The sequence below is a fragment of the Cnephaeus nilssonii genome (assembly GCF_951640355.1).
Source record: "Cnephaeus nilssonii genome assembly, chromosome: 15".
In the NCBI taxonomy this organism is placed as follows: Eukaryota; Metazoa; Chordata; class Mammalia; order Chiroptera; family Vespertilionidae; genus Cnephaeus; species Cnephaeus nilssonii.
In genome coordinates, this window is record NC_137086.1 from 61,370,780 (window position 1) to 61,393,383 (window position 22,604).

The window sequence follows — 22,604 nt, forward strand, 5'->3', positions numbered from 1 at the left end:
TTATGTTAATCACTCTTCAGCTTGTGGGAAGCTATCAGGGGAACATGTGAAGTTCTTGTATGTTTCCTTTTTAAAAAAATTTCTAATCACCACTCCGTTTTCCTTCCCCTTACATGGGCAAAAAAATTCAGTGTTTATTATGATCATTTTTAATGTGTTCCTATGAAATATGTGCTATAATGTACATATGTATTTTTTAATATCATGAATTCTGAACCATCTGAGATACACATTTCTTATTCTCATTTAGAGGATGAAGAAGCAAATGCTTTGGGCATGTACATGTTTCAAATTTTTCCAGCTAGTAAGTGATGGAGCTGGGGTTTGAAAACAGGCTTTCTGTTTCTTAAATTTGGAAACATTCTTCCATGGTCTCTGTTTCCTCATCTCTCTCTTCCAGTGATCTTGCTTCTCCCAATCATAATAAGCCTCAGCACTCACTACTATAGTCACACCCTAGACCTTGTCATTATCAATAGCTGCACTACTCTACAATCTCAATTTTTTTAAAAATATATTTTATTGATTTTTACTGAGAGGAAGGGAGAGGGATAGAGAGAAACATCGATCAGCTGCCTCCTGCACACCCCCTACTGGGGATGTGCCCGCAACCAAGGTACATGCCCATGACCGGAATCGAACTTGGGACCTTTCAGTCCGCAGGCCGACGCTCTATCCACTGAGCCAAACTGGTTTCGGCAACAATCTCAATTTTAAGACCCCGTTTCTCAATAACACTCCTATCTTTCCAATTCACTCCCTCTTGTTCCCTGACTCCAACAATCTTTTGATGACCCAGCAGATCCAATATTCTTTTCACTGTCCCTCACTTCTCTCATGACCTTGTTCCCTCCTTACTTAGCTTACATTCCATGGTCAGTCAGTGTAATCACTCCCTTTTATACACCTGCAACCCCTTGCCCTCTTCTTGCTTTCTTACACTTGCTTGATTAAATCACAACCTCCAACTTTGCCTACTCTGCTCAGTGTACCCAATGGCCAAGGGGACCCTAAGGCCACTCAGCAGTCATGCTTTATTCTCTGATTCACCCACTCCTCTCCTAGATGGTTATTTCCTTCCTTCCTTTTTCTTCTGAAATCTCTTCCCCAACCTTTACACTTATTTGTGGAGTTTTCAGTTTTCACTTGCTTCCTATTTTTCTAAGAAAAGAAAAGCAACCAAAAGAGATCATCCAGCCCAAGATGGTTTTGCTCAGTGGTTAAAAGGTCAGCCTGTGGACCAAAGGATCTCGGGTTTGATTCCAGTCAGGGGCACGCACCTCCATTGCAGGCTCAATCCCCAGAGGGGTCGGGGCCCCTATGGGAGGCAACCAGTCTATGTGTCTCTCTCACATCGATATTTCTCTCTCTGCCCCTCCCCCCCTCCCATTCTCTCTAAAAATCAATAAAAAAATATCCTTGGGTGAGGCTTTAAGAGAGAGAGAGAGAGAGAGAGAGAGAGAGAACACATCCAAAGTCCACCATGGAATCTGCTCCCCTATCCACACTTGTGCCTGTGCTCTCCACCCTCCTGTTGCTGTGGATGGGTTCTATGTGCTCTCAGCAGAGGAACCCCTCTAACTGCTTGAGTACTTTGGTCAGCAACTTTTACCCCTTCTTCTGCATGATGCCTGTGAATAATGTCCCCCAAGGTGTCTGGAACCTGTGAATGTGTTACCTTACATGTAAAAGACTTTGTAGATGTGATTAAGGATCCTGAGATGGGGAGATTATCCTGGACTATCTGAATGGGCCCAATGTAATCACAATGATTCTTACAAGAAGGAGGCTGAAGACAGAAACAAGAGGTTGGAGTGATGGGAGGGAAGGGACCCAAACCCAAGGAATGTAGGTGGCCTCTAGAAGCTGAACAGGCACAGAAACAGATTCTTCCCTAAAGCCTCCAAAATGAATGCAACCCTGCTGACATTTGTTTTTTAGACTTGAGTCTAGAACTGCAAAAGAATCCATTTGTGTCATTTTAAACCACCAAGTCTGTGGTAATTTGTTATAGCTGTAATAGGAAACTAATACAATCTTTTTGCTTTATTCTTTCTACCAACCTGGGATTTTCCCCCCCATCTTAAAATTACTTTCTTGACCTCACTTGCTTTTCAACTTCCTCCCTCCCATTTCTCTCCTTCCTTTTACAGCATAAGTCCTTGAAAACCTTGTCCCATTTGCTGTTTCCAATTTCTTCCATCTACTCTTGAGTCTCTGCTCTTTTGACTTTTTCTCTTTCCTCTGTCACTCTAGGAAAACTCTCGTCAAGATATCAATAAGTTGCTAAATGCAGTGATCAGTTTTGAGTCCTTAACTAATTTGACCTGTCAGCTGCATTTGACATAGTCATCACTCCTTCCTGCCTCCTGAAATGTTTTTTACCTGACTTGTAGCACACCACATTCCCCTGGTTTTCTCCCTGCCTCGTTAGTTGCATATTCCCCATCTCTTTTGCTGGTTCCTCATTCTTTCCTTCTCTTTAAACCTTTGAAGTATTCTAGGACTCAACCTTCTGCTCTTCTCTATTTGTACTCATTTAATTGAAGTTCTCATCTAGTCTTATGGCTTTTAATACCCTATATATGCTTATGATATCCAAATTTATGTACCTAGCTCAGAACGTCTCCCTAAACTCTAGACTTAAATATCTGCTCTCTATCCCAATGGATGATTAGTGAGCATCTAAGCCCAGCATGTCCAGAACTGAGCCCTGATCTTGTTTCTTTCCCCACAAATATGCTTCGCCTGCAGCCTTTCTTTTTTCCAGTCATGGCAACTCTGTTGCATCAGTTGTTCAGATAATTGTAGAGTTATCCTTGATTCTTCTGTTTTCTCTCATGCCCACATTTAATCCGTCAGGAGATCATGTTGGCTCTGTCTTGAAACTATATCCAGTGTCTGACTACTTCTTACCACTTCCATGCTACCTCTCTGATCTGAGCCACCATCATTTCTCTCATGTGTGGTGAACAGGGAAGTGATTGGACATGGTGAGGAAGGGAATAAAGAGGTGGTGTATAACGACACAAATGTATTCTCTTGCAGTTCTGGACTCAAGTCTAAAATCAAGGTTCCAGCAGGGTTGCATTCATTCTGGAGGCTTTAGTGGAAAATCTGTTTCTGTGCCTTTTCAACTTTTGGAGGCTGCCTACATTCCTTGGCTAGGGGTTCCTCCCTCCCATCAGTCTTGCTTATGTCCTCACATTTCCTCTGACTCTGTTTCCCTCTATCGGGACAATTGTGATTACACTGGGAGATGAGAATTGCATCATACCGAGTTATTGGTGGTTGCCCCCTAATCTATCTTTCTGCTTGTCAATTCTGCTCCCTTTTCAGTCAGTTTTCATCACAACAGCCATTGTGATCTTCTTGAAGCAGAAGTTAGATCACTTTATTTCTCTTCTCACCATTGTCCAATTACTTCCCTTCTCACTCCACCTGAAAGCCACAATCTTTTCAGTGGCCTGTGAATAAGGCTGTACACCCCCGTCAGCTGTCCTTCCCTTATCCTGACTTGGTGTCTCTGCTCTACCAGGCCCTGGAGAGCCTGACCCCATCCTCTCTCACTCCACTTTAACCACATGGCCCCTCAGACGTGCCAGGCATATTCCAGCCTCTGTGCTTGCAGTTCCCTCTGCCTCGGTGTAGCTTCCCCCAAATATCTCTGTGGTCTTGATTCTGAGGCTTCCTTCTTAGTGAAGCCTCTCCTAACCACTGTATTTAAACAGGCCTCTACCTCCATTCCCATGTCCTCCTTCCAGGCTTTACTTTTCTCCACACATTTATGGTCATGCAGCATGCCATCTATTTTCTGACTTCTTGTATGAAAATGTTTAAAACACAGGGACATTGAAAGGCCAAGACAATAAACAGCTTATACTCAGTACCTAGATCCAACAATTGCTAATTGGCCAAACTTATTTTAGCCCCCCCCCTTACATACACATATTTTTGACTGATTCAGATGAAAGTTGTAGACATCATGTTATATCACCCCTAAATTGTTTCTCATACATCTCCTAAAAGTAAAGATATTTTTCTACATAACATAATAATCATTATCACATGTAAGAAAATAAAAATTATTTTTTAAAGTCAGTGTTATCTCATAATTCAGATTGTATTCCAAATTTCCCTTTTTGTCCCCAAAATGTTTCTAGCTGATTTTTTTGTTTGACCAAGGATTGGCTGAAAGTTAAGACTTTTGCTTGTTTGTTTTGTATGCCTCTTTGGTTTCTTTGGATTGAGAAGACCCCCCCTCCCCCCCACCTGCATTTTTTTTTGACACTGATTTCTTTAAGAGACTAAGTCAGTTGTCTTGTAAACTATCCCACATTCTGGATTTGTCTGAATGTTTCCTTGTGATATTTAACTTGCTCCTCTGCTCCTATATTTCTTATAAAATGGAAGTTAGATCTAAAATCTTAGTTACATTTAGGTTCCCCATCTTTGGCAAAAATATTTTATGGGTGATGTGAGTTTCATATTTTGTCCAATCAGGAGATGAGACAGTCAAGCTGTCTCATTTTTAGAGAGGCTACATTGATTGTTTGGTTAACGTGGTGACTGCTAGACCTTTTGTTATTAGAACCATCTTTCCCTTTGCAGTTAGCGAGCAATCTGTGGGTGATTCTTTGGCATGTTATATTTATTTTACACATTTGTGTTGTTTATTCTCTGTGTTCTATTGGGATTATAACCTGGCTTATATCTGACTTGATAGCCCATTTCTCACCCTTATCTCGGCATCTGTTTCTCTCCCCTGGGAGTATGCTTATATGTGTCTGTTGTTCTGTTAGTTTGTGAGCTTATCAGAGGCAGCAACTTTTTCTTAACCCATCTTTATATCCCAATAGTGCTGGAGGTTCCCATAGTGGATATTTGTCCCATGGGGAAGGAAGCATCAGCAACCCCTCATTCCCCAAGAAAAGCATGCTAAAGAGGTTCTAGCCATAGACTCTTAGAGTTGGCAGCGATCTTGGTGGGCATTGTGCAGTGAACTTCCACCTTGTGATGGGCCCCAAGCCCCCTTTAGATCTAGGAAACATTCTGTTGAAGGTTCTTGAGCAAGTGTTTTGTTCCATCACTGTGAACCACAATGAATCACTGTTCTTCAGAGACCCGTGGACACTCCCTCAATGCCTCACCGTCAAAACGGGTGTTCTCGATGCCCCCACCTAAGAAGGCCCCTCTCAACACTCCTGGCACCCCAGTTCTTGAAGACTTCCCTCAGAATGACGATGAAAAGGAGCGTCTGCAGCGGAGGCGCTCTCGGGCCTTTGAGCTACAGTTCAGCATAGATTCGCCCCGTCTGCTGGCCTCCCCCTCCAGTCGGTGAGTGTGTTCTGGGCTACCTCATAGGGTAGCACCTGACATGGGTGCATGGGCCTGGCGTCTCCACACTACCTCGAGCATTCTGGGTCTTGATTTTGAAAAGTTACAGCATCATGGATCCACGCCAGAGTTTTTTATTTTTTGTTTTTCATTTAGGAATATTGACATTTCAGCTACAATTCCAAAGTTTACAAACACACAGATTACAGAGCATTATTCCACCTGTATCAAACTATCCACTGAAAACGTGAGTATCTGCTGGGGTTTATCAGAGAAGCTTCTCCAGCTTGAGCACCGGGCAAATCTAGCCTTGATTCTATAGAGAATGCATGATCCATAATAACTGTGTATGTCTATTCTCCAGCGACTCCTCTTAGTGTTGGTGCTTTCATTATGGTTTTACTGTTTCTTATATACCTTTGGTGTACCTTCTGACAGGTTGCCTGTCACCTGCAGTATATCAGCATGGCTTAGGGGATAATAGTGTGGGCTCTGGAGCAGATAGTAGAGTTGTGGAGCTAAATGTGAGTTTTAGAGCTCACTTGAATTAGAATCCTGTCCCTGCCACTTACAAGCTGTGTGGCCTTGGCAAGTCACTCAACCATTTTGCTGCGGGGTCCTCTGTAAAATGAAATGAGAATAGTGCCTGCTCATAGAGTTGTTCTGAGGGTCCCTTTGTGTGCAGTATTTAGAACAGGTCCTGCACAGTGAGCACTCAGGAGTCATGTGCTGTGACTCTCTAGGACTTGAGAATGAGGAGGGACACATATGTATTAACTGTGTCTCGAGTGTTTGTGGGAATTGATATCTGTGGCAAGATGTGGGATATCCCTGTTTAAAAACTTAGCTACCTCGTAGGGTAGCATCATTTATGTGAACCTCTGCTATAAATAACAAATGTTTCTGCAATTTTCTCTTTCTAGAAAATCACTACCAAGAATGCTTTTGGCTTGCACTTGATTGATTTCATGTCAGAAATTCTTAAACAGAAAGACACCGAACTGACCAACTTTAAAGTAAGAAGGATATTACCTTCTCTTGCATCTGAATTAATGATGAGTATTTCTGATACTTAGTATAGCACAATCATTAACCCTTTGCACTCAGATGTCGAGATTAAAATTACTCTTTGAATGTATCAACAATTTGAAATATAAAAAATCCAAATAAATAAGTTTGTATGAAAAGAAACTCCAGTTTTTTATTCTACTGCCGCACTTTGTAAAATCTGGGGTATTTAAAAAATTAAATCCCGAGTAGAATAAAGGAATCGAGAAAAAAGCAAGTGAGTGCAAAGGGTTAAATTCTACAAACACATGAGATTCTCCCTTGTTTAAGACATATTATGAACTACTTTACCTTCTTTTCCTTAACTGACGAAATGTAGAAAAGCTATCTTTCTGTTATGTTGTCTAATCCCTGTTAGTCTTAGGGATCTTTGTCACTTTTTTCATAAGGACAAGTAAATATTTTATGAAGCTTGCTGTGATTTGCCTGTTCAGCACAACCTTTTTATGTATCCCCACGAGTACAGCTCTGCTTGTCTGATTAGGTGGCTGCGGGCACTCTGGATGCCAGCACCAAGATCTATGCTGTGCGTGTGGATGCTGTCCACGCTGACGTGTACAGAGTCCTTGGGGGGCTGGGCAAAGATGCACCATCTCCAGAAGAGGCAGAGAGCCATGCTGCAGGTACGTGTGTGAGGATCTGGATTTAAGGTAAGGGCTTCTTAAAGGGTGTGGCAGGTTGTTATGTGAGTAATACATTGGAATGAAGTCACAAGAAATCAGTTATCTCATCTTGTGAAGACACGGACATTTTCCGATTTGTCTTGAGAAGCTTTAGATTTTATTTAGGCCTGATTGAGTGAATATCACCAATTCCCTAGGGAACTTCTGATTTGTGGGTCTTTGGAAATTGACCTGTCTTAGAAGCTTAATTGAGTAGTTTGGTTTCTCCTTCAGCTGCAGATTAGATGTGCCTGTTGCTGTGAGAGAATGGCATGTGTTTGTCACAGTCTTTAGAGTTTTGAGGAACTTGAAGTTCAGTTGCACCCGCCAAAGCAGTCCTTGCAGTACACAGTCTTATTCCTTCTTTAGATGGAAGTGTGACTGAAACAGGAACTACTAAAAAGGCTCCAAAGCCCAAGAAGAAGCACTCGCACAAAACCATCGAGCAGAATATAAACAACATCAATGTCTCTGAGGCGGATCGGAAGTGTGAGGTGAGGAGCCGTGTGCACAGTGTGGTCTCTGACTCATTTGAGACGTGGGTGCTGAGCCTGTCTTGCTGGTTTGTGCTTGTTTAGGTCTCAAGGGGGTAAAATATTCAACAGGTCTCTTCAGTGTCATCCTTTAGCCTTTCAGTAAGACTGATGGGCAAGTCCCTGCTTTCCCTCAGTGTTTCAGAATGACTGAAGATGGCAAATTACCGAGAAATCTGATTAAAACATTTCTTAGTACATGCAGCAATGCTAGCATTAGTGAACATTTATTCTGTACTTGCTAGGCACATTTGCTGCCCTGAGCGTGTGACCAGTGTTAACTTATTTAATCCTTATAACATCCTTGCTACATTTTATGAAGAGGTGATTGAGGTGCAGGGCTGTTAAGTAACTTGCCCAAGATGGCACAGCTAGTCTGTAAACCTGGATGGGAAGCTAAGTGGTCTGCTCCAGAGTCCTTGCTCTAAGTAGCCAATACAATTTGGCAAACTTAAGGAATCTGCTTACAGGAATGGTGTTGGAGCTTCATTTATAATTATCACAGTTAATTTGAAGCAAACAAGTGTTGCCAGAATATTTTTTAAAAATTTGCTATTAAAAACAATACTTCTATGAACATTTTTGTACATATCATCTTTGCACTATTCTGGGAGTATATGTATAAGAAAATTCTGAGAGGGAATTTCCACTGCCCTCAAAAAAAGTTTGTACCAACTTACTCTCCCACCAACAATGGACTAGATTACTTCTTGTGTTATCTCCATGACATTCATAAATGGTAATTAAGGTCACGAGACTGGACTTGATCACCAAGGGGATGTGTGCATGTGGAAGAAGGACTGAGCCTTGGGGGATGCCCCAATTTTAAGAGTTCAGTAAGCTGAAGGGAAAACATCCAGTAGGTAGGTGGAAAGCCAGGAGAGTGTGGTATCCAAATGAGGGAGCGTGGGAGTTTCAGGGAGGTGGGAATGATAAGCCACATTACATCTGGCAACCTGAATCTTCTAATGAGCTTGGAGGGGACCCTGTGGAACTGAAGCTCAAGCCTCCAAAAAAGGGAAACTTCTTGGCTGTGCTAGTGTCCCTGAATTTGGAAGAAGGGCTTGTGGGCCAAGGACCCAGAGGGCATGCTGGTTGGTGCTGGTGTCTGAGGCACACAGTGGGGCTGGTTCTTTGAGTGAGAAAAAGTAGATTGAATGCAGCTACTGTTACAGGTAGGACCTGTCACATCTGGAATGAAGAAGCACTGCTGGGTGACAAATAGGAGGCCTGCAGAAAGAAGTCCCTTCTCCCTCTAGCCCTGCACTCTCTCTCTAGTGCCCCCTATTGGTGGATCCCAACAGCAAGCTGCTGGCAAAGCCAGAATATGGCCACAGACACAGCATCAGAGAGAATAGAAGGTAGTTTTGGAGTTGAGAGGCAGTAGTAGCTTAATAACTGGCAGAGAAGTAGAGTGAGTGTCATGATCTGTACTTTCAAAAAAGTTCTGTTGTGGGCGGGGAGGGAAGAAGAGAAAGGCAATATGCAAAATGTTACCCATTGGGGAATGTAGGTAAAAGTTAAGTGGAAGTTCATATTACTTTTTCAGAATTCTTGTAGGTGTGAAATTTTTCATAATAAATGGGGGGAAACAAATAGGAACTGATATAGGCTGTTGTTTTAAAGAGTAATGGATAGGCAAATGGAGGGGAAAGTAAGAACTGGAAGTTTTGTATTTTTTTAAATGGGAGAATTAACAGCATGTTTGCTTCTTGATGGCAACAATCTAGTGGAGAAGGAATTACTGACAATGCAGAAAAGAACAGAGAAATGCTAGCATGGCATCCTTGAATGTGGGAGAAGGGAAGGGGATGGACAGCATTGATGGGGTTGGGCTGAGGAGCCCAACACCAATGGGAGATGGGACATTCTCTTCTGGTTGAGTGTCCATCTCCTCCCCCAACCCCAATTGAAATAGGAAGCCACATCATCAACTGACAGAGAGTGTGGAGGAAGAAAGTGTTAAGAGGTTTGAGGAGAGAAAAAGGTAGGAAGGAAAGAGTCACCTGGGGGTGGTGGTACGAAAATGGACTAGGGAAATATAGTTTGCTTGCCAGACATTACGTAGGGTCCATTTGATGGATTTGAAGTGAGGTCAGTCAGCATGCTTTGTTTCATCATGATAAGCTGTGTGGGTGCAAGCATGGAATAGGCAGAAAATTGTATTTAACAAAGGATTGTGTTTAGCTGAGTGAATGTGACACAGAAAGAGGCTGGAGTTAAGAGCATGTGCATGGGAGTGGTCACAATCATTGCTTATGGAATTTTAGCTGGGAAGGTAGGTAGTGAGTGTAAAGTAATTTGATCAGTAGTTGTAGGGCCTGATGGGATCAAACTTGTTGGAGACATCACCTGTAGGCTATGCAGGTGGGAGGTGATTGTCAGAGAGAGAGGCACTTAGAATTAAGGGAATGGAGCCTGGCCATCATAGCTCAGTGGATGAGCGCCGATCTATGGACCAGGAAGTCACTGATTCTTTTTTTAATTATTATTATTATTCACTGTTCGATTCTTGGTCATGGCACATGCCCAGGTTGCGGGCGCCATCCCCAGTGCGGGGCGTGCAGGAGGCAGCCGATCAATGATTCTCTCTCGTCATTGATGTTTCTATCTCTCTTGCCTCTCCGTTCCTCTCTGAAATCAATAAAAATATATTTTAAAAAAGCATTAAAAATGGTGACTTAGGAAAAGAGACCAACAGAAGGTTACTGTTCAGGTTTTAACAAATGTGTTTGTTGATGTGTTATAAGGTTGCGATCACATGCTATGTACTTGAGTGGCATCTATTTATTTATTTGACTACATACAGCCTTTCTTTTGAATTGGTATCTGTTGGGATGGGCCTTTGCCTGATCAGTTAGAAAGCCCCAACCACTTTTTTTAAAAAATTATTTTATTATATATCTTTTTTCAACAATTTCTTTTTTAATCCTCACCCAAGGGTATTTTTCTATTGATTTTTAGAGAGAGTAGAAGAGAGAGGGAAAGACAGAGAGAAACACTGATGTGAGAGAAACATCGATTGGTTGCCTCCTGCATGCGCCCTGGAGCTTGCAACTGAGGTATGTGCTCCTGACTGGAATTGAACCCGGGACCCTTCAGTCCGCAGGCCGACACTCCACTGAACCAAACCAGCTAGGATCCCATCCATTTTTGATTATGTGCAGAGACATTTCAGTCCAGTGTGTGCAGCCGTGATGAGCAGGCCCAGTGAATGGATTTGATATTTCCTTTGGCTCCTTTCCATAACCTTGGGTTCCCTGTGTTTGTGCTCAGATTGATCCCCTGTTTCAGAAGACCGCAGCCTCGTTTGATGAGTGCAGCACAGCAGGCGTGTTCCTCTCCACCCTCCACTGCCACGACTACAGAAGCGAGCTGCTTTTCCCTTCGGATGTCCAGACCCTCTCCAGTGCAGGGCCCCCTGAGATGCCAGATTTAGATTGGGTAGAAATGTCAGATTTAAAAGGTAAGTCCACACAATGCCTTTTACCGAGATGTCAGTCATTGGAGACGATTCTTATAACCCTGGGGTGTAGAAAGCGCCTGGTGCTCTCGGGAAGATTCCTCTGGAGTGCCAAATTGGGCACCCTATTGGGTGAAACTGACTTTCCCATTTTCTGAAGCATGGGGAGTCTGAAACAGTAGTTTCTAGTGCTCTCCTGTTTTCGGCCTGGGTGTGCCAGTCCCTCAGGTGCCCCATAGCAGCCAGTTCTCATAGTCACATATTGGAGCCAACGGCTAACCTGGAGTGTTAGAGTTTGGATTTAGGAAACGGACTTTGAGAGACTTGTCAAGCCAGAGGGGTCTCATTCTTATTTGTTACCAATTGCGGTGGTGGGGGCAGGGGGGGACCTGGGAAGAAGGGGGAATTGGGAACTGCTCACAGATGGCTCTGTGGTAGTCTGAGAACAGACTGCCCTGTAGTCAGCCTCTTATGCTGACTTGGCAAGGATTTTAACCCCCATCCTGTCCTCTCCCTCCACGCCCCCCAGTGCTTTCTCCTCTTTTAGTCTTCTCTCAGATTTGTTAAGTAGAACAGTTTTGTATTAACAATCTGTTTTCCAAGTTTATGTGCTCCGGTGGGGCTCTAATCCTGGGAGGCAGGTAATCTGTAGTTTGGGACTGAAATGACATGATCGGGGGCTGTGTACTGAGCACGCTCTAAGGGAGGGGTTTTCATTTCCCGACTATAGCGAAAGGCATGGGATCTGTTTCATAGTCACATGTATGTGCTTAGGTTTCTGCTCAAGGGTTTTACTAATCGTTGGAATGCTCGTGAGCAGCCTGCCTTCAGTGGGGGTGCCTGTGTATCTGCCCCTCCCAGAGAGCAGCCATTCTGTGCCGGTGACTGTGCCCCCTCGACATCCTGCTGCTCTGATCCTTCTGGGAGTGGGGAGCGGGCTCTGCTCACCTTAACCTTCTGTGCTCTCCCTGTCCTCTCCAGCACTCCTGGAGCAGTGTACGGAGGACCGCCAGATCTGCCCTTCCCTGGCTGGCTTCCAGTTCACAAAATGGGACAGCGAGACACATAATGAGGTGTGGACCCTTGGACTTTTCAGGGCTTTGGGCATTTCTCCAGCACCTTGTGGTTTCAGTGAGACAGTCTGAGATTAGTTCTGCCCAATGGGAAACTGTGGCATAACTTTTATTTAGCCACAAGTAGAGAAAATATTTCCTTTGGTACTTTTGTAGGGACTAAAACCTGGGAACATCAGGGGGAGCTAGGAGTGGGGTTGTGAGATCCAGCAAGACCAGTGGACAGGTGGGTGAATTCTGAGACCAGCTTTGTGCTCCCCTTGCACGAGGCAGCCCTGCCATTTCTGGGTACACGTTTCTATCAGATTTACTCTTGAACATGGTTATGCCGTGGCCATTGGTCTCTTGGGCTGCTGTCAAGCTCGAGGAATTTCCTGCTCTTTGAGATTGAGACCCTTGGCACAGAGTTTCCTGAGAAATTGTCACGTGTAAAGCTTTCCTCTGTGTATTTTTAGCCATGCCCCTTTAGCCTACTTACTACAACTTCCAAAACAAATGGTCTCCATGGACAACTCTTTTCTCTAAACATGTAGCTAATGATGTAGAGTCCTGTTTCACATTTTACAAAAGACAGTACAGCTCCATTCTGTACTGCACAATATAAACTTCCTCCACGCTTTTCTGTTATGAGAACATTGGCTCTGGGGAGCGGGGGAGGAATTCCTCCAGCATTGACCATGGTCACCAGAATGAGAACTCTCTCTTTGTTCCTCTAGTCTGTATCAGCCCTGGTAGACAAGTTCAAGAAGAATGATCAGGTATTTGACATCAACGCTGAGATAGAGGACAGTGATGGCGGGGACGTCCTTGATGGGCCTCTGGAGGATGACTTTGATGCCAACGACGAACCGGACCACACCGCCTCTGGGGATCATGCAGAGTTCAGGAGCTGGAAGGACCCCTGCCATAGTCAAAGCTGCCAGTAAGGCTCTCAGGGCCGTGGAGAATGTTCCCATGGGAGTTTCCCCGGATTTCCTTCTGGAACAGTCTCATTCCATCTCTTTGGATAGCTGGGCTACTGGGCCATGTTGTCTATACAGGTGGAGCCACCTGACTCACAGTGGAATCATACCTGCCTTTGAATGTCAGCTCAGCTACTTAATTGGTTATAAAACTGACATTGCAGCCTTGGCCAGGTGGCTCAATTGGTTGTGCATCATCCCATAGACCAAAAGGTTGCAGGTTCCATTCCCGGTCAGGGCACTTCCCTGGGTTGCGGGTTTGATCCTCAGTCAGAGCAAGCAACTAATGCATGTTTTTCTCTCTGTCCTTTCCTCTCTCTAAAATCAGTAAACATAGCCTCAGGTGAGGATTAAAAAAAAACAAAACCTGACATCGCAGGAGTTTGTAAGGATAGAACTAAAATAGGTAAAGTGCTGGGGGAAAGTAGCGGGAATATAGTAGCTACTTCAGTGGTGGCTATTGGTAGCACTTGCATTTGGTAGCATGGAGGGTGCCCCTTCCTGCACACTGCAGCTGGTCCAGCTTTTGGCTAAATTGCTCTCTATTGTTATAGATGGAAACAGGCTGATGTGTTGCTTACAGAAAAAATGTGGTCCCTGCCTGAAGGACCAGGCAGAGTGGGGCTGGTCAGTGTTGGGTTACTGGGGACAAGCAGAGCAGGGGAAACTCAATAGGTAGATATCATTGAGCATATGGGGTGGGTAAAATTGGTCTGTAGTCATTTATTACTTTAGTAACCATATAAGAAAATCAGAACTTTCTTGGCCTTTATTATATGTACTTAACAGATTAGTATTATTTAAACTTTGAATATAATTTGGAAGCAAGATCTCATAAAATCCTATAGTGCTAAGGGCCCCTAAAGGTCTTGAATAGGCCTACGTGTAGAACAGGCCCTCTGATGTCGCCTGTGTCTCTAAGAGCAGCTTTGCAACCCTGGACTGGGGACAACCAAGGTGGTTGAGTATGTGAAAACCTTAGAAGTCATCCAGTGTAATTTCCCACTGAGGCAAGAATCCCTTCAAGAGCATTGCTTTCTTGAGCTCATTTTGTCTGCCCATGTGGGAAATGATTCTACTGATTAATGTCTTCAAGTTGGAGTGGACATCAAGGCGCTGAACATTTGGTACCTTGAGACACAGCATCTGGCACTTTAGCACCCTCCTTGCTGCCTGATTTGTGCTGTTGAACTGTGATTTGTTCCTTGTTCCCATCCTATCTTCTAAGAAGTGAGAAATGGCAGGCAGCTTAGTGGGACATTTTCAAATGTCAGAGAAGGAGAGCTGTCACTGTTCCTGAACACTGAGGTGGTATCTGAGGAATTGATAGTAAAGTCACTTTCATTTGGTTATTTTGTTAGGACCATAGATACTTGTTTTGAACAAGTGTCTCCATTTCTCTCCCTAGCTCCAGAGAGAGCAAACTCTTAGACTCCATCCTAGTGAATGCATTAGGGTTGGGGGCTTAGGTTCTAGTTAGGGTTTTGTCCATCTTGAAGTCCCATACCCTTTCATGGAGCTGGCCTATTTTGGGAGCTCAGTAAATGAACTGAATTGGACCTGATCCTGCCATGGAAGCTATGAGGTGTTGGGTAAGAGGCATCACCTGTTTATTTTTTTAAATATGTTTTTATTGATTGATTCTTTACTTATTATTTATTTTTTAGAGAGAGGAAGGGAGAGGGATAGAAAGATAGAAATATTGATGAGAGAGAGAGAAACATCATCGATCAGCTGCCTCCTGCATGCTCCTTACTGGGGATCGAGCCCGCAACCCAGGCATGTGTCTTGACCATGGAATCAAACCTGTGACCTTTTGGTTCCTAGGTCAGAGGTCAACCACTGAACAACACTGGCTGGGCTGACATCACCTTTTAGGCTCTTTCTTTTCTCAAAGGGTTGGGATTTGATGATTATAGTGATATCTGATATTTATTGAGCTCCTTATTCTGGCTTTGAGCCAAACACTATGCTAGGACCCTTACCTGCATTGTTTTATATAATCTATATAATATATAAAATGTACTCACTTAAACCTCACAACAGTCCTATAATTAGATTCTATTTGCCTCATTTTACATGTGGAAACAGGCTCAGAGAGGTTATGTAATCCTGGCTGCACGTAATGAGCTATGAATGACAGCTTCCACCCAGAGCACTTAGCTGAGAGTCTGTGAGGCCAGCCATGTGTTGACATTTTCTTAAATCACCCTGGGTGACCATCCTGTGCACCACGGCCAAGAACTCCTCACCATACTGAAAGGTCTTCAGGGTGGGGTGGGTGGGGGCGATGCTGGATTAAATCCCCGTGTGTGTATAGCCTGCCCACGTTGCCTGTACCTAGGTGGCATCACTGACAGCTGTGCACAGTGTGCAAGGTGTGGGTGTGTTAACAAGGACACAGCTGAGAAAATGCTCGATGTTTAGGAGCAGGTCTGTGTGTTCCCTCTTCCTGGTCTCTCTGTGGTGCAGGCATAACTTGGTGAGGTGCTCGCTGTCCGAGGTCCAGGCCCAAAACACAGCCTGCCCAATGCCTACAAGAGTGAGGTGTGTGCTAGGAGCCGGATGGGAGGAGACCTTTAACCTGAAGATATTAGTGACTTAACTAGTGCTAAGCTGAAGGAAGTGGGGGCGGTATAGAAGAAATAGAATTCCTCTAGGGGATTAGAGATGTTCAATGCAGGGGGGGGCGGGCGGCAAGCTTTGAGAAAGACTGTGGTTAGGTTAGCTGTTGAGTGGGGATCAGTAGGCTGCCTCCACACAGCACTGTAAGAATTGTTACTAGTAAATGGCTAGAGTTCAAGCCTCCAGGTCCTTAGTCCAGCCCTGGCCCACAGACTCACTTTTAAAAAAATACATTTTTATTAATTTCAGAGAGGAAGGGAGAGGGGGAAGAGATAGAGAGAGGGGGAGAGAGAGGGAAAAAGAGAGATCAATGATGGCAGAGAATCATTGATCAGCTGTCTTCTGCATGCCCCCCACTGGGATCAAGCCCGCAACCCAGGCATGTGCCCTGACTGGGAATTGTACCGTGACCTCGTGGTTCATAGGTTGATCCTCAACTACTGAGCCATGCTGGCTGGGCCAGGCTCACTCTTTATAGCTTTGCCTTTCAACTCCTAGTGATTCCCAGGATGACCACCTAAGCTTTATCAGAAGAATATTCATGAGAATTGTGTGGGGATGCTGCTGGAGCCATTTTTCTCCGTCTGGAGTTCACAGTGCATACAGTTACTTAATAACATAGGCCAGGCATTTTGCATGCTAGAAATGTACATTTTTTAGTACATTTTATTCTTTAAAATTAGTATTTAATTACACAATAAATATATAAATACAATTTCCTGGGTTTTAAAAAAAGAGTCTGTAGATAAAGGCAAAGTCCCCTTTTAACCCTTAGCACTCGCTTGCTTTTTTCTCGATTCTTTTATTCTAATGCTAACCGTGTCAAGTCACACTCAACATCCGAGTGCAAAAGGTTAAAATATTTTTAGCTTATTCCATAATGCTTGATATAAAGGGTTTATACTTATTGCTCACAACAGGTTAAAAAGCCTTCTGAAGTTTCCTTGTTAACCTTCCTTGTAGCAGGCAGTAGAACAGTACTCACACACTTGCTGATGTCAGAGGCCTTTAGGAGAAAGCTACCTCACACAGTCTAGTAATTCACAGAAAGGGTGGAAAATCAAACCAAAGCTGCCATGCTGGACTGGCCAGTTAGACACTTCACACACAGCAAAGAATGAAGCTAGATGGTCTGAGAATTAGATTATAAAGGGGACCTCCCAGCATTTCAGGACATAAATTAGAGTAACATCTTCACTTTTAGTAGGAGTGACAATGGTTACTGGAGCCCTCCTTTATGGAAGGATGATGAGGAAAGGATGAGAGACTACCAGCTTGTGAAGCACTTGGAAAATACTTGTGTAGATTTGGTCATGTTGTTATAAAATTAAGAGAAGCAAAACACTTTGATGAAGAAAAAACTAAGGGGTTGTTGATGTGCAGTATTTATATTGGACTTAGAAATGTTGCTCATTTGTGGAAAGGTGGGTAGGTGGAGCCTTCAACTGCATCACATGCTGCTTTACATGTAAGTACATGGTTGTATGCTGATGTGGACATGATTGTATGTGTAAAAACATTATTTCATGTGTGTTACAGGGAAGAAATGATTCCCCTCGGGGATGGAGACATTAGGACCATGTGCCCCCTTCTATCCATGAGGCCTGGAGAATATTCCTATTTCAGTCCCCGCACCATGTCGATGTGGGCTGGGCCGGAGCATTGGCGCTTCAGACCCCGACACAAACGTATGTACTTCAGGAAAAGAGACAGTGTAGGTGACCAGCAGTCAGCAGGTTGGCCGAGGAAGGGAAATGCCAGTTCCTGTCCTATTGAGCCTTTGGCCAGCTGCAGATGCACATAGACAAGCCAGCCTCTCACTTGGACAGTCCGTTGGCCTGGCCTGGGATGAGGGATCAGTTAAAACTGAGGCCTCTGAGTGGGAAGAGTCAGGAGAGCTGGGCTCCTGACCTGGTACTGCTCTCTAATATCCATGTGGCTTCAAACAATGGCTGCAGGTGGGAATGACCAGGCTCTGGGGCCCATGTGAGTTACTGCACCAGGCAGCCCTTGGCAGGATTCTGAAGGGGGTTTTTCATTCCCTCTTTGAAAAGGAGATATTAATTTGCATACATTTTTATTGTGTTTTGGTAGCAAAACCACAAATTATAAATTAAGGATGAAAATCAGACCTATGATTTGCCATTCCCAGTGCTTTATGGTGCAGTTGGTAAGACTGCCAGTGTGTCCTGTGAGGTGCTGAAATATTGTAGGCCCCAAAAGTGAGCAGTGTTGCTATCTGTGTCCATTTCTGCAGAAGATGCTGCCTTGAAATCAGAGAACAGAAAGAAGAGCACAAAGAAAGAATTTGAAATAGACTTTGACGATGACGTTGACTTTGATGTGTATTTTGGAAAAACAAAGGTTTGTGCTGGATTTATTACCCTTTGTGCTTTCTTAAATTACTCTTTGCACTCCTTTTTCCCTTTTAGATGTGATTTTAAAAAATTAATTATAAATTTAACTTTTAAACAGATGGCTTTATTGTCCCTCGATTCTTAGAGGAATTGAGAAATAGTCCCAAGTTCAGTGGCAGAAAGGATAAAGTTTAGAATATGAATAATGTCTAGCAAAGTTGTTGGGGATTCTGGATGGCAGACTAGTGCTGCCTATACCCAAGTTTCTTCTAAAAAAGAATAGGTGTTGACCATTTTTATTAAAGATGCCTAGAAAGCACTTTTTTTTTTTTTTTTTTAATTAATAGGCTGCTACTATTCTGACCAAGTCTACTTTGGAGAACCAGAACTGGAGAGCCACCACTCTTCCTACAGACTTCCACTATGAGGCTGATCATCTGGCTCAGCTGCACCTCAAACCGGGCACCAGGGTAAGGCTGGTTTTTGTTTCCCCAAGGCTGCTGTTGAACCTGTTTATGGCATTGGAGGTGTCCAGTGGCTGGTATTGTTGACTGTCAGGCTGTGCCTTCGAGGAAAAGGCGAGAGAGCATGAGCAGGAAAGTTTGTTAACTAAGAGAAGTTACCTGAAGATCCAGGGGGGAGAGGCAGAGCTGAAGGGAAAAGCTCATAGGGAGATGATGGACACTAACGTTTAGGAAATGGCTCTCCTGGTTGGAAGACTATGCACAGCCCTATATGTTGAAATGCTAGGGGGCGATAAACAGACTGTTTTGTTGAGGTTTGTACAAGATGTGAGTTGTTTCTGGGTTCTTTCATGTTCTCATTGATGTTGTGGATTCACTAGCTGGGGGCTTTCCCCAGCCCAAGAGCCCCCCCACAAGCAAGGTGTAGACGGGAGCTGACTATGACCCATTGGGTAATGGAGGTGCCAAGCACCTGACTGTGCAGTCTTTCGGGAGTTTCTAGAACTGCACAAGCGGTCCGGGTTCCTTCTATGACTGTCAGGATGAACATTTGAGACTATCTGGTGCTGTACCCTGGTTACTGTTCACTTCCTTTGCCTCTGGTTCTGGCAATGCTAGGAGCAAGTGCATTTCCCTGTCTCCAGGGTGACCAGACAGTGGTTCATGCCAAGTTCCATTTGATTGGGGCCCTCTGCTCATTTGCATTCCTGGTTGTTTTATTTAATCTTTGGTATCAAATGTGCAGTCTACAGTTTCTCTTCCTTATTTTGCCTGTTCCTTGACAGGGTCGGTTTTTTTTGTTTGTTTTTGTTTTTAAATATATTTTATTGATCTTTTACAGAGAGGAAGGGAGAGGGATAGAGAGCCAGAAACATCGATGAGAGAGAAACATCGATCAGCTGCCTCCTGCACATCCCTCACCGGGGATGTGCCCGCAACCACGGTACATGCCCTTGACTGGAATCGAACCTGGGACCCTCCAGTCCACAGGCTGACGCTCTATCCACTGAGCCAAACTGGTTTCGGCTTTTTCCTTAAATGTTTATTGTTGAAAATATTACATACGTCCCCCTTTTTCCTCCATTGACCCTTTCTAGTCCACCCCATCTCCCACCCCAGGCCTTCACTACCCTATTGTCTGTGTCCATGGGTTATACATAAATGCATATAAGTTCTTTGGTTGATCTCTTCCTACCCACCCACACACCCCCACCTTCCATCTGAGATGCTTCTATGTCTCTGGATTGATTTTGTTCATCAGTTTATTTTGTTCATTGGATTCCACATATGAGTGAGATCATGTGATACTTGTCTTTCTCTGACTACCTTACTTCGCTTAGCATAATACTTTCCAGGTCTCTCCATGCTGTCTCAAAGGGTAAGAGATTCTTCTTTTTTTACTGTTGCATAGTATTCATGGTGTAAATGTACCAACACTTTTTTATCCTCTCATCTACTGATCAGTACTTGGGCTGTTTCCAGATCTTATCTATTGTAAATTGCACTGCTATGAACATAGGAGTGCATACATTCTTTCTGATTGTTTTTTTGGTTCTCTTAGGATATATTGCTAGAAGTGGGATCACTGGGTCAAATGGCAGTTCCATATTTAATTTTTTGAGGAAACTCCATACTGTTTTCCATAATGGCTGCACCCCACTAGCAGTATACTAGGGTTCCCTTTTCTCCACATCCTTACCAGCACTTGTCACTTATTGATTTGTTGATAGTAGCCATTCTGACAGGTGTGACGTGATACCTCATGGTCGTTTTAATTTGCATCTCTCTGATGATCAGTGACTGAGCATTTTTTCATGTCTCAGCCATCTGTATATCTGCTTTTCAGAAGTATTTAAGTTCTTTGCCCATTTTTAAATTGGATTGTTTGTTAAGTTGTATGAGTTTCTTATAAATTTTGGAAATTAACCCTTTATTAGATGTATCTTGTCAAATATGTTCTCCCATACAGTGGGCTTCCTTGTTGTTTTGTTGATGGTTTCTTTTGCTGTGCAGAAGCTTTTAATTTTGTTGTAGTCCCATTTGTTTATTTTCTCCTTAATTTCCTTTGCCCTAGGGCAGTGGTCGGCAAACTGTGGCTCTCGAGCCACATGCGGCTCTTTGGCCCCTTGAGTTTTTAGCAAAGGCAGCTTAGGAGTACCCTAATTAAGTTAATAACAATGTACCTACCTATATAGTTTAAGTTTAAAAAATTTGGCTCTCAAAAGAAATTTTAATCGTTGTACTGTTGATATTTGGCTCTGTTGACTAATGAGTTTGCCAACCACTGCCCTAGGGGATCGGTAAACATATTGCCACCAGAGATGTCTGAGATTTTGCTGTCTATGGTTTCTTCTAAGATTGTTATGGTTTCTCGACTTACACTTAAGTCTTTTATCCATTTTGAGTTTATTCTTGTGTATGGTGTAAGTTGATGGTCTAGTTTCATCTTTTTGCATGTATCTGTTTAATTTTCCCAACAGCACTTATTGAAGAGACTGTCTTAACTCCACTGTATGTTCTTGCCTCCTTGTTCAAATATTAATTGAGCATAATGTCTTGGGTCACTTTCTGGGGTTTCTGTTCTGTTTCATTGATCTATATGCCTGTTCTTGTACCAGTACCAGGCTGTTTTGATTACAGTGGCTTTGTAGTATAACTTGATATCTGCATTCTGACCCCTCCAACTTTGTTCTACTTTCCCAAAATTGCTGTGGCTTTTCGGGGTCTTTTTTGGTCCCATATAAATTTTTGGAGTATTTGTTCTAGATCTGTGAAATATTACATTGGTATTTTAATAGGGATTGCATTGAATCTGTAGATTGCCTTGGTTAGTACGGACATTTTAATGATGTTAATTCTACTAAACCATGAGCACGGTATATTCTTTCACTTGTTTATGTCTTCCTCTATCTCTTTTTTCAATGTCCTGTAGTTTTCCTAGTACAAGTCTTTTACCTCTTTGGTTAAGTTTATTCCTAAGTATCTTAATTTTTTTTTGTTGCAATGGTAAATGGGATTGTTTGTTTAGTTTCTCTTTCTGAGAATTTATTGTTGGTGTTTAAAAATGCCATCGATCTCTGGGTGTTGATTTTTGTATCCTGCTACATTGCCAAATTCAGTCATTAAATTTAGTATTTTTTTGGTGAAGTCTTTAGGTTTTTCTATGTACAATATCATATCATCTGCAAATAATGAAGCCTTCTTTCCAATTTAAATGCCTTTTATTTCTTTTTCTTGTCTGATTGCTGTGGCTAGGACTTCCAGTACTATCTATATAAAAGGCTAATATGCTAAGTGTCCAACCGGTTGCTAATATGCGCACTGAGCACCAGGGGGCAGATGCAGGAGCTGCTGTGACACACACTGGCCATTTACAGAGAAATGGCACCATGGACCTGGCGCCCACAAAGCAACACTCGGCTTCTCCCAAGTGGGACACAGGCCCCACCACCAACCTGGAGCGATAGCCCACCAAATTGCAGCCAATGCTGCCGAGACCCCATGGCGCAAAATGCGGCCCACAGCCCAGCCCAGCCCAGAAAAGGTTGCTGTGAGCGCCGGGTAATAACATCACATAGCAATGCCCGGCTTCCTCTCCCTAGCAACAAATAGCCTCCATGCAGTTTCTTCAGCCCAGGTACACAACTTGTTTTATAGCCAGGTGGAAACATTTCATTCACACTTTAACCAAATGTCTGTGAAGCGTTTTCCTGTGCCTCATCTCATTTGATCCTCACAGAAGTCCTGGAGTAGATAGATAGGAAACTCGGTGGAATCCTATTTTCTTTTCATTAGCTGAAAAACGGAGATTTAGAAACTTGACCCAACTGAAAAGAATTAAGAAATGGTGGACCTTGAAAATGAGTTTAGGTTTTCTCACTGCGCAGAATATAGTCAAACACTACTATAGTTAAATATTTCACCCTTTGTTCTCCCTGTGTGATCTACAATAATAATTTGCTTTGTGTTGATATTTACTGCTATGTTGCTGACAATTACCTGAAAGAGAATTTGGGGTGCTTCACTGGGCTGGAAAAAGTTTAGCTAAATCAGAAAGGTC

The 22,604-nt window shown here is 43.3% G+C and overlaps 1 protein-coding gene across 1 annotated transcript in view; it reads left to right on the plus strand.

Annotated features, from left to right (window-relative positions):
* Positions 1-22,604, plus strand: part of NCAPH (non-SMC condensin I complex subunit H) — a 36,318-nt gene that overhangs the window by 1,603 nt on the left and 12,111 nt on the right. Inside the window, exons 2-12 of the mRNA XM_079792838.1 lie at positions 5,121-5,337; positions 5,494-5,584; positions 6,261-6,353; positions 6,890-7,028; positions 7,437-7,561; positions 10,877-11,066; positions 12,045-12,136; positions 12,853-13,058; positions 17,263-17,411; positions 17,981-18,087; positions 18,428-18,550. Of these exons, the coding sequence (XP_079648964.1) occupies positions 5,121-5,337; positions 5,494-5,584; positions 6,261-6,353; positions 6,890-7,028; positions 7,437-7,561; positions 10,877-11,066; positions 12,045-12,136; positions 12,853-13,058; positions 17,263-17,411; positions 17,981-18,087; positions 18,428-18,550 (1,532 nt within the window). The remainder of the gene's footprint in view (positions 1-5,120; positions 5,338-5,493; positions 5,585-6,260; positions 6,354-6,889; positions 7,029-7,436; positions 7,562-10,876; positions 11,067-12,044; positions 12,137-12,852; positions 13,059-17,262; positions 17,412-17,980; positions 18,088-18,427; positions 18,551-22,604) is intronic.